Here is a 12,530-nt window from a genome sequence, read left to right on the forward strand (position 1 = left end):
TGAGTCTCTCTGTCCAATGGGGTGCAGCACACGAGAGTGTATGAAAATTAAAATAATCAGAAAGCTGTGGTGGAGCCTCAGATGATGCTTGTGTCCTCTGTGTTTTGATGTATCTGGTGAATACAGAAAGGGGATATGCTGATATGTATTTGCATATGAAAAAGAAATTAGCTTACAGTAACTAGTGCTGCATGTGGCCTATTAACATATAAACTTACGATAACAATAAACAAAGAGGGGAACTAAGTCCCCTGCTACCTTACGAGCTACGGTGTTGTATAGTCCATACACAAAGCAATTAAACATTACTAAAACATAGTAGTGGCTTTAGTTTTAGCTTAATATGTGTATATATATATTTTTTAAAAATAATAAAAATAATTATAACTTGAGTAACCATGCATGTTTTGCATGGGCTGCTGCAATGACTTAGTCTTTACCCCTTGTTAGAATAAATTATTCTTATTCTTATCTATTCTTATTCGTATTCACATTATTTGTGAAATTTGTGCATTTAATGATAAGGCTGTCAATGCAGAACCCCAAGTTCAGTCAGAAAGTTCACAAATTAAATGATTTCATCACAGCAGCAGAATATAGTTTGTGCTGGCCTCTAGACTTTTTAAACTATCATTCCACCCAAAAATTGTTACACGTGATAATGGAAAGTATAAGTTAAATACAGTTGGGTCCTTAATTTGTTGGACAAAGAGACAATGACGGTGGATTATAGATCAAACCATTAAGACTGAAGAGCAGATTTTTCAGCTTTAATTCAAGGTTTTTAACAAAAGCTTTGCATTAACTTATCAGGAATTACAGACATTTTATACACAATCCCCATCAGAGATCAGGTGACTCACTCGGCCATGGAAGAATATCCCATTTCTTTGCCTTGAAAAACTCTTCAGTTGCTTTTGCAGTTTGTTTTGGGTACATTATCCATTTGCACCGTGAAGCGCTGTCTGATCAGTTTTGTGGCGTTTGGATGTATCTGAGCAGAGAGTGTGAGTGCTTTTAGATGTCTTCTAGTCTCACCTGGTTTTTCTGGTCTTCAGTGTAGACCTTGATTGTAAACCCTCTGCATTTACATTCATGAAGGCATTTCTTGATTGTAGACCTTGACAATGATACCCCAACCTCCGCGAGTGTCGTCTTGACATGGTTAGAAATTGAGAAGCTATTTTTCTTAAACAATGAAAAGAATTTTGGCCTAATGCACTTTAGCTATCTTCTGTGGTCTTTCAGGCTATTTAGTGTTGCTACGCTGATCAGTGAATTCAATCTTTTTAACAATGCATCACATTGTAGGTTTTTTGCTGTCTCTCTGATGGTGTTCTGGGGGGTTTTCAGCCTAATGATGATTTCCTTCACTCTTTAGGTCTCATAATTAACATTAAAGTGACAGCTATAAAAAACAAAACAAAGTAAACACCTTGAATCAACTTCAGATGTTATGCCTGCTCCATTTGGCATGAAATAACAAGGGAACAGCCTTCATCTGGGCATGAAAGTACCTGTCAGTCAACTGTCCGGTTAAATTTGAGCCTCTGAAAATGTGGGACTTAGCATAAGAATGGCTGCAATTCCTCAACAGCTCATGCAAGGTCTTTGTAAAATCCACTGATTTTAAGCTGAAATTCTGCACCACTGCAGTGGTGTACAGAGGTGAAGCTGCAAACAACTCTGTCTTTCTAGAGCAAATAGTGGATCTAACTGTGACCTCCTAAATCCTGCAGGTGGATGTTGGGGTGGTGGAGGGGTCAGCTGTACAGGTCAGCTGCTGCAGTACTGACATGTCAGAGGGATGCTGCAGCGTAAATAGATGCCAAATTGAGAGAGTGTGTTTGGTAAATGACATGAGGAGAATGAGGTCTGTTGTGTGTATGATGCAATATGGCTGTGTTGTCTTACTAGCTCGCAGGTTTTGCTACATTTGTGATAAAAGTCCAGCATGGGGGCAGTGTTTTGTTGAGGGATAGCAGCATCCCACCTTACTCAAAATGTCACTCCTTTTTCATCCTGTCCTACTGTTTCATTTCACCCCCTACCTACATCACACACACACATACACGTGTGTGCAAGGACACACGCACACACACGTGTGTGCAAGGACACACGCAGAGGTAAAGAGCAGGAGGTACCTAGAGGGCACGAGAGAAAGGAGATGATTGATGGGGTTGCTCATGCGATTGATGCAGTTATTGATCTGGAAAAAAAAATATGTCTACAACTACAAATTCAACCAGCAACACTCAAGTTAATCTTCTTGCTGCATCTTTAATGATTTCAGTTGAGGGAGGGAGGTACACAGCAAAATCTTAACATGGAGACAAACAAAATCTTAAGAATTAAGAATAGGAGCTGCCTTTGCAGCTGAAGTGCGAAAAAGAGAAACACAGAGGAACATGGAAAACATCACCACTGTACTGATGATTTACAGTACAAACAAAACTCTGTTTAATGATGTCCAGAATTCTCCCAAAGGTAAGAATATTATCTGCAGTTCACCTTCAGACCAGGTTATTTCTCTGTCCTCGCAATCAACAGATGGTCACAGAAAGACAGCTTAAAGCATTTAATGAGATTGGTCTGGGCGATTTTGCCGCTAGAGTAATGGAAACCAGATGATTGAGCGTTGGATTGATGTTCTCTCGGTATAAGGGGTTTTGTAATGACCCCAGACTGTGGGAAATATCACTGAAGTTATTACAGCATTGTATCATAAAAATAATAAAGTAATACTCCACAGAAAAAAAACAGAGACAATCCAAAGAGATTAAACCCCCGTTCAGCAGTGCAAGTGAAATAAATCGAGTCAGTTTTAAATTATTTTTTTTAAATAAATAAATTGTGTAATAGTTTTGCATTTGGAAGGTTTTAGCAGTCTATCAGCTGTTAATAAATTATTAAAAAATAAATAAACACAGAAGAAATCTGAGCATCATGCCAGTGATTGTATGTCACTCGCTCGTCGCTGCTAAGTTTAAGGTAGGGCTTCACGTTAAAGCTCTTTTTAAGAGAAGCTGATGGGGCAACCCTGCCTGAAAAACAACATGCAGCACAGTCATATCGCAAGATAGTTAAAGAACATTATGCCTTTCCCTGACAAAGAGACCTTTTTTTGTTCTGACTCCCAGCAAGCTATGAACCTTCTCCTGCGCGCCTTGTGTTTAGTGTCTTGTGATCATTGCCGTCCGTCCGGTATGAGGCAGTCCAGAATGGATGAAGGCAGCAATAGATAGGAAGTATTTAAAAAAGAAAAAGAAAGAAAGAAAGTGTTTAGCAAGAGACTTGTGCCTTGTAATTTGTCTTTGGAACGTTTGTCACTTCTCGTGTGACTTGTGCAAACAGTTTGTATTCCACCTGAGATCAGAAAAAGTATCGCCAATGTCTTCCATCTGCCGTTTGAATGAGGCCAAAGGCAAAGCTTTCCATGTGTAAGCATTGCCACACCTCTGTGCTCTATGTAGCCACAACAAGCCCTGGTTGTTTATTGCACAAACACGAGAGCACTCACACAGCTCCTTATGTTTACCTGTAAACAGTGCAGACATTACAGGGTAATTAGTACTGGTGTGCGAATCTGTTCATCCCGAGCCGTATTTCAGCTGTTTTAATGCTGTAGTCAGTTTTTTGTTTTTCCTTCTTTACAGCCTAAATCCTTAACGCCACCTCTATCGAAACAATTAAAGCAATTCTTTGAGTGGGGGGGCTGGGGAGGAGGAGGAGGGGTTGCAATCACGAGTCTGCCAATGTGAGATGATTTTGGTGAGGAGGTGATAATCACAAGACTAAGAACAGATAAACACGATAATAACGTTCCTGGAAAATGGTTAAAAATACTCTGTCAGCCTGTTTATTATAAATACCAGCAGCAGTAACAGCTGTGAAATGATCCCTGTTCAGCGCGATGAATATTTTAAACTCTATATGGAGGAACATTTTTGCATTAATTCCTTGGTGTAATGAGATGTGCAAGTGGAATAAATACATGATAAAAACAGATTCTTTACTCACTTAACAAACTGGCAGTGACAGCTACAGGAACTAAGAATCTTTTACTTAAACAAACTGGCTGTTCTGCAAACACTTTGTTGGTGCACGTACGAGTGCCTGGGGCGGTGCTCTGTCTTTTAATGATGAAAGTGTTTGTTGGTTAAATCGGTTATAAAGTATCTGTTTGGTTTAAAGACCCAGCAGTAAAACCTTGAACTGATTGCTCTGAATACACAATGATGAGAGAAAATTTTCATCTCTTGGTGAATTCATTTTAAACAATAACCAGGAGGGCGAAAATGCAGATGGCAGGGCAGAGGGGCTGATATGATGAACTTTGTATGGTGCATTGTCTTTGCATATTCAGCGGGGAATCCACATTTAAATGAATGCATATCAAAACTAAACACTCTGCGAAAAGTTCTTTTGAATGGCTCTAACAGTGCGTAATAAAAACACTGACAACTATGAACATTGCTTTGACAAAGTTTCCACACTTCTTATGTTTATGTGACATTTGTCACTTCACTGGACTATGATAAGCACAACAAGGGCTCGGTGTTTGTCCACTGATGTGACACAGAAGCGGCCTCACACCGTATGGCTCTTAAAGCATGTGATGCTACAGTGCATCTGACTGTTGGGCTAAAAGTAAAATGAAGCACAAGATATATTGAAGTCTGTCTTTCACTAAAAAAGCTACATAACTTAAATTCTTCCAAGAAGATACCGTGTTTACAGTTCACTTTGCTTTAAAGCACTTTGTAGCATCAGCTAGAGATGTATTAATTCAACAAATTGTAAAAAATATGAAGAAAACTAAATATATTTATTGGCTTATTGTATGGCAGAAGAGTGCGTACATGAGTCGGCTACAGCTCTGGTACAGTTTTGAAGCAGTTCTCTGATACATGGAGCTCATTGTTCAGCTGTTGCTGCTGTATGAACTCTGAGGTTTCCTCAAGGATCTGCCCTGGGATGTGGAAGTCAGCTGGCATGTGCTGCTGAACAGCTGATTCCTGAAGATCCTCAGTCTCTGGCAACTCTAGGCTGGCTCTGCTGTGAGAGTTGCAGGGCTCCAGATTGCATCCAGTGCCCTGAAGGAACTGCAAAAAGTTTTCCTCAATAGAGGCCTCTCGGCTGGGCAGCTGCTCTCCTTCTCTGGGCCCAGCGCGCTTGAAAAAGCAAGCCAAGTGGCGGCTCAGCTCCTCGCGGATCTGACGGTTCAGGCAACCGTAGAAGAAGGGGTTGGATGTGAAGCAGAAGTAGCCAATCCATGTCACCACATCCTCCAGCTGGGCTAATGAAGCAGGGGAGGTAGACACTACAGCCGAGTAAAGGTGGAACGAAAAATATGGCAGCCAGCAGCAGAAGAACTGGCCTCCCACCGCCACCAGAACCACTGCAGCCTTCCCCCCACTGAAGGTCCTTTGAGGGGTGGTGCGGGAACCAGTTCCTCCGAGGCTGGCCGCCATGGTTGAATGGCTGCTCACAGACTCGGCTCGTTGTCTTGGAGTGTCCATCCAAGTGGGGAGGGGGCCGTGCTGCATGGCTGCTACTCGTGCCACCTTAAACATGTTGCAGTAGACCACCAGTATGATCAGCATAGGGCACAGAAAATAGATGACTGTAAAGAAAACCATGAAGACCAGGCGTGTGATCCCGCCACCTGTCCAGTGGAGGGAGCAGTGTCTCTGAGTGGGAACGAGGAGGGAAGAAGCCCCCAGACCCTGGTTTCCCTGGAGCAGCCGGCCCAGGAGTGGAAGTACTGACATGACAACAGCTTTAATCCAGATTCCTATTAGTACCATCACCACCACCCCCACTGTCATCTTTACCTCGTGACGCATGGGGTGGACAATGTAGTAATAGCGCTCCACATTGATCGCACATATGGTGAGGATGACAGCGCTCACTAGACATACACTCAAGCAGAGGTAGCTCCGACACAGCGCTTCGTCCACCAGGATTTGATCTGACAGCATCCCCAGAGGCATCAACACCAGCGCTGCCACCAGATCCACCAGACAGAGGTGGAACACGAAGGCAAACTTACGCAGCTGCGGCGTTTTGGTGATGACAATGATCACAGCCAAGTTGCCCACCACTGCAAGCATGTTCATAATGAGCATAGCACACAGTGCCAAGGAGCGATTCAAATCTATCCCACCTGGGATGCTCGTCGTGGGTGAGGTGACATTAGAGATGTTTGGCTGCAGTGAGGGTGGAAACAGGGAGAAAGAAGTGTTCCAGGAGGGGCTTGGTGTGACAGGACGCTCCATGAGAGGATGGGATAAAGAGGAGACAGTCCGCTGAATTTCACGGGCCCATCACCCATCCTCCCCTTTCGTAGAGTATCGCTGAGAAGCTCAGGCAGTGGTTTCTGTCATGGCAGCTTGAACCCTACAGGTCCTCACTTCCATAGACCTTGGCCCAAAGCTCAGCAGATGATCAAACACGGGCGTAACAGAACTCTTAAGGAAGACGTCCTCTTTCTAACAACACCACAAAAGATCTGAAACAAAATAGAAAGTCCAGCTCAGTCAGGTATTGCTGAAGATAAACATTTGAGACTCATCTTGCCACAATGAATGAAAAAAGGTAAAACTAGTTGTCTGAGACTAATTTAAAAGGTAAATAATATTCTATACAAACGAAAAATCATGCAATGATATCACTGAGGCATCTGATTGGTCAATGTAATGTGCAATGTAAATGTAAAATTAACCCTAAACAAAGGGCCAGATTTAAATATACTGAGGAGAACTGCTGTTTTAACTGGTGGCCACAACAAATATTACATTTGATTTATTTTCTTTTGTATAACACAGAAGATTTTTTGAAGCATCCTCTCTTGACTTTCAGTGGATAAAACGTGTGCAGTTGATAAGTGATTACAAAATTGCAAAATTATAGATTAAAAGGCAGTAGTTATAGAATTTGATCATTTGATTTTAATATCCTAAAAAAATCACTTTTTCCCTTTTTTTTTTTTTGCTCTGTAACTTTTCTAATTTCAAGTTGATTAATTTTAGCTCTTCTACTTAAATGTAAACCTATCAGATTTGATCCAGTCCTGCTTGTAGCCTAGCATATAACCATAAGTCACCATTTACTACATATTTGAGTTTTTGAATCATCAGATGTGTCTTTTCAGGGCAGCTGAAACCCCAGGGAGAGGCTCAAAGCACAGAGTAAACCGTATGCCCTCCTTAACTGACAGAAGATCTAAACTGAAATAGAAAATAATCTGGAAAACTCACAGATCACCGCTGGGTCGAAAAGATCATCAAGTGCAATCCTGACATGTAAAACAAAGTGTTTGTTTTACTTTCTTTTTATAAAAAAGTTCTGATAGGACTTCTGAACAGTTTCTTAATTATCTACGCTGTATTTTAACAGTAATGTATTAAATGTGTTTCTGAGTGAAAAAGTATGCATTTTAAAATTGCCTAAAAGGGATGTGAAGTAAAGAAGAGCACCTTCAGCTGTCCGTATTAGTGTTTGCTACTGGAGTAGATCCTGCACTGTTTACTGTCGCAACCTCACCTGCGCTCAACCCCACGCGCTATAAAAGCCGTGGAACGAGCACAAAGCCTTCGGTACATTTCCATATGCTGCACAGCTGCAGGTGCAAGTTTTCCATTTCACAAGTGTGACATCCCTGCAAAGCACCTCTTCTTTTCCTGCCCACGTATGCACATCGAGCACAACAGCCACCAGTCAGACACAGAAGCATAAGTAGGTGGCCTTTGCTGAATCGGTCAAAGGGAAAGAGTCACCTTCAGCTGAATTTTTTTTTAAAAAGCAGCTCATCTGTGATGCAGAGACAAGCGTGGAGCAGTCTTCTGGAGGGTCTTAGTCTAATCAGCCCTGATTGCTTTATGGAAACATTTATCATCAGTGTAACTCTCCAAAGTGAAGTGGAATAAACTCTCAAAGGATCTTTAATCTTTATGAAAGTTTTACTGGCAAAAACTGGAGAAAGATTCGAGGACTCTAAACCAGCACAAGCTGTTGTGCGACGTTCAACTCACACTTGCCCAGTTTATGTTGCTTTAAGAGCTGCACAAAATTCATACAAAGCTTCAGCCTAAGGTTGTGCGAAATCTCTCTAACTGCTGACTGAAAACCATATGACCCTATCATATGCACATGACACTGTGTTTACCGTGAGCAGAAAACAAGCCTGTTGTTCAAGTGTCCTTTTTCATTACAAAGCACTTTCACTTCTCAGCAGCAACATGCAAGCGAAAAACAGGGTTTTAAATGAGACGAGAATATCTATTCTCACACGTCCTTGTCCTTTAATGTGGATACGTTAACGTAATGTGTGATTTGATGAGAGAATACGCTGCCCCTTGAGTCAGTTTCTACCGCCTTCAGCATCCCGTCTTTCACTCAATCACAAATCTCCCCACGTGGCGCAGGTATTGTGGAAATGCGTGTGATGACAATTCAGTGACATACCTCAATCTGGAAAGGGCTGCTTCCTCCTGTGCAGGTTCACAGTCCAGTCTGCTGAAGCATAGCCGACCTGTTTCACTCTCTCTCTCAAGCACACACAGCAAACACGCACACACACCACATCACAGAGAGAGAGAGAGAGAGGAAGCGAGAGCAAGAGAGAGAGAGAAGGAGAAGGGGGAAAGAGGAAAGGGGCACTCCTGCTCTCCTCCTCACCTGGCCCCTTTCATCTCGTCATCATCCTGACCACCCCCACTCCCCCTCCTCTTCCCTTCAAAAACACAACGCACACCTCCGTCCTCTTAGATCTCGTGCAGCAAGATTGGAGGTGGAGAGACAGAGCAGAAGCAGAAGGTTGAGATGGAAGGGAAAAAAAAGAGTGCAGGGGCTCTGTCTCTCACACTCACACACTCTCCCCACACTCTTGCACACACACACACACGTGCTATCGCCAGCATGCGACCAAAGAAACTGCAGATTCGTGTAGCGCAGACAGGCAGGCAGCGGGGGGGGGGGCACCCGCCTTCCCTCCCCTCCACTGGGTCTTAGTGCCTCACTGGCACAAGATCCACATGGACTTGGGGTTCTTATTTTGACTATCATGACAGGCCCGCTGCAGGTCACATCAGGTCCATCTGATATGCATGGGAGCATCCAAAAAATTGCAAATCGGAAAAATCACTTCATCCAGGATTTCTCTGATTCTTTCTCCTTATGCTTAGTTTACCAAAATCCCCGTCGATGCTCAATCTGGCAAAATCCCTCACACAAAGCTGGATTATTGATTTGTAGAAAAGAAAAGAATTCCAGTGGTTAAAGTTAATGAGGTGAGATTAACATTTACAAGAGCCCAGCCCATGCAATACACACTGGTGCATTTGTTGTGGGTGTGAAGTGTTTAATGTCATCATATTATATAAATAATATTATAATTAGTTTTTTTTGTTTTGTTTTTTAAAAGAAGATTTAACATTCTCTAATGTTTTTTAATTGTCTTTATTATCATTCTGAATGCTACTGATTGTGAGATTTTGCACAAGAAAAGCAATTAAATAGTAATGGAATTAAGTGCAAGTGTTACAAGAGCAATTACAACATCAGATGTTGAATAATTAAAATGTCCGAGAGCCCAGAAAGTTTTTTTTAGCAGTTTAACTTTTAACAGACGCAACGCACAAGACAAAATGGAAACTTCTGCTTAGTGAAGAGAATAAAGACATTGCTACATGCGTCTGGAAAATAAGTAATTGCTTGACTAAACTTGGCTTATGCTTGTGTATTTGTGTTTTGTTCTTTTAGATCTCACATCAGTAATATTTGCCATGTTCTTTAAACTGGAAAGTCTTTGCACTCATGTTGGGTTGAATTTGTGGGTACAGTTTAATGACCTAGTTTCATGAGCGTGCAGCGAGAAAACGATGATAAGTATCATATTTTCTCACCTTGAAATTAGTTTCATCGGCAAACAATGTTCATGGGGACTAAGGAACAAAATGATCAACAATGCCCTGAGAGTTTCATGTATAATAGCCCAAGATGTGATGATAGCAATACTACTGTGATATTTTTAAGAGTCGAACATAGAAGAACCTTTGTGTTTGTTAATACGCTGCTCCTCAGCTCCCCTGTGTGTGTGTGTGTCCTGTGACTGCGCTGAGGTGTTGAATAATGATGGAAATAGCAGATACATGCTCATGTCAGCCGTACCAATGGCACTGGAGGGAAATACAATAGTTTCCATGGCAACTTTGCTTTAGCCTCTCCACCCTGCATCAACCTCAGGGCACAAACATTCACACGCTGATGCTCCCTGCATGCTGCACCGCGTGGAGTAGTGTTCGACATGATGTGCAAGCATGTTGTGTCCGGGGATTATTCTCAGACTGCTTTTTTCCTGTACACAGATAGGCTGGTTTTTACTCAATTACAGCTGCTGATCTGTGGTTTTTTCTTTTATTGTAATCTTGGATTTCATCAATAGGGGGAGCTCTCACATTTAACAAGTTATTGCAAGGGCTGAAAATATTGTTCTTTTCCTGCACATCAGCCCTAATGTGCTCCATACAAGCACAGTGATTCATGCTTATAGAACAAGACTTTTATCGACCTTTATGCATCCATATAAGTTGTTGTCATCCTTCCTCATTCGGCAACGCAGTTAAATGAGATAATCAATAGTTCAGGTGAATTTGTTCAGTTTCTGAGTATGATCTGAGGCAAAAGGTTCACGATGTGTTTGGATGTCTGTCTCGATTGTTTGACGTAAGATGCAGCCAGGCAGTTTGCACACACACACACACACACACACACTCACACACAGTGCTCTGAAAGGAAAACACGTGTCTGTGCTGATGTCAGACATCCAGGATGATGTCGCGCAGCAAGAAAGCATCGCGTCACAAACCTAAATCATCTCAAACTGGGTTTTTGAACATTACAGTCAGTTCACTGTACCACAAAAATTTACACAGCTCACTGGGCCAGTGTGGCAGAAACAAGGTGTACCTAACAAAGTGTCCACTTACATTGTATTAAATGTAAGAAACATTATCCGACCAAAGTTAAATCAGCTTTACTCAAGTTTTATCCTGCTACAAAACCCCAGAAGGTCACGTTAACCTGATGCGCCAGATGAGTAAGGCTACACATGCTTATCTGAGCTGAATAAACCCTCAGAGCACACACAGAACATCGTTTTAGTGCACTCGATTATAATCAACAAATAAGTGTGGAGGCCAGAAGAGTGACCCAAAATGGTTTATTTAGGCTGTTAGGCTCTCACAGTTTATGTAATGCAGACACCATGTGGAGCTACATGCTCTACTAACTAAGTTATTAGAGCATGTAGATTATAGTCTACTACACCTTATCCATCTGTTCTTAAACATTCATTCTGCAGCACTGAGCATACACCACCATTAGACACAATAAATACCCCCAAAATACATTTTACTCTAACTTACTTATCACCGCAAATATTTCACATTTCTGTATGTTGTTTGGGATAAAGTAGTCAAATCTACTTTTTTTCACTGCTGAGCAAACTTAAGATCAGAAATACCAACCAGTCCCATGTAGGCAGCCAAAGAATATACTAATCAGTGACAGGAACTGGTTTGTGCTGTTTCATTTCCCAGAGTCATGCATTGGAGTCCAAACAGACACAATTAGCACTCTCTGGTGGCTCCAGGTTGGCACTGATATCCTGCACACTCTGAGTCACTGATGAGTCCCGATGTCCCAGGCTGCTGTCTGCCTGGGGATGTATAATAACACCGAAACTGAAAGAGGAGCCAAGTAATAAAAATAAAAAAGTAGGCATAATATGGTCACTTTCAGGCATTTGAGTCCCAGTTACTTACTGCTGATTCGGTACTTTCAGTTTCTACTGCTGTTGTGTTTTACCCCATATTGTATTTTTCTCTATATAGAGTATGTTTAGATGTGTAGTTATGTTAATTTTTAGATTTACTCACCAGAACAAAGCAACACACGGCTTCGAGCTACCAGATGCTCAGTGCCTCCTTTTCTTGTCACACTTATTGTTGTGAGAACATCATGACTCCCATACAAGTTATTGTTTTTCATTCTCTTACTGACTGTGAGAAATGTGATGTCATTTCAATGACTCATTTGCTCATTTATGGTTTAAAAAATGCATCTTTTCAGTAAATTACTTACAAGTTTACATGAAATACTGACATCAGCTCCAAAGTACACTTTTCCCTGCCTTTGCTTCCCATCTCTAGAAAGATTTTTGGACTGTGGCTTACTGGAGGTGACGGTGTCCATGAATAGGGCAATCAGCTGATTATGTGGCATCTGACTGAGGAAAAAAGGCTTTGAATGAGTCACAAATAGCCTACAGGAGCTTAGCTGCTTTTTTAGTGTGATAAGAAAACCCTTCATCTCTTCAGAGGACACAGTTCAGAAACACACACACACACAGAGGTACAATATAACTCCAGTTCTTCCTGTATTATTTTTGATTTTTTTCGTTTGTTTTTGTCAAACTAGCATCTGAGAGCTGAAATTCTACAATTTTTATTTCCTTATTTATTTAG

At 41.6% G+C, this 12,530-nt stretch overlaps 1 protein-coding gene across 1 annotated transcript; it reads right to left on the bottom strand.

The window, feature by feature from the left end:
* Positions 1 to 2,260: 2,260 nt before the first annotated feature.
* gpr61 (G protein-coupled receptor 61) lies at positions 2,261 to 8,914 on the bottom strand. The gene is made up of 2 exons (XM_026153650.2): positions 8,470 to 8,914; positions 2,261 to 6,514 (listed from the first exon to the last, which is right to left on the bottom strand). The coding sequence occupies exon 2, from the start codon at positions 6,279 to 6,281 to the stop codon at positions 4,872 to 4,874; it is 1,410 nt and encodes a 469-aa protein (XP_026009435.2). The 5' UTR covers positions 6,282 to 6,514; positions 8,470 to 8,914; the 3' UTR covers positions 2,261 to 4,871.
* Positions 8,915 to 12,530: the final 3,616 nt, after the last annotated feature.

This window comes from Astatotilapia calliptera, chromosome 20, assembly GCF_964374335.1.
Source record: "Astatotilapia calliptera chromosome 20, fAstCal68.1, whole genome shotgun sequence".
In the NCBI taxonomy this organism is placed as follows: domain Eukaryota; kingdom Metazoa; phylum Chordata; class Actinopteri; order Cichliformes; family Cichlidae; genus Astatotilapia; species Astatotilapia calliptera.

Bases quoted from the DNA above. Each gene is read 5' to 3' on its own strand.
- gpr61 (XM_026153650.2), bottom strand. From the start codon at position 6,281: ATGGAGCGTCCTGTCACACCAAGCCCCTCCTGGAACACTTCTTTCTCC.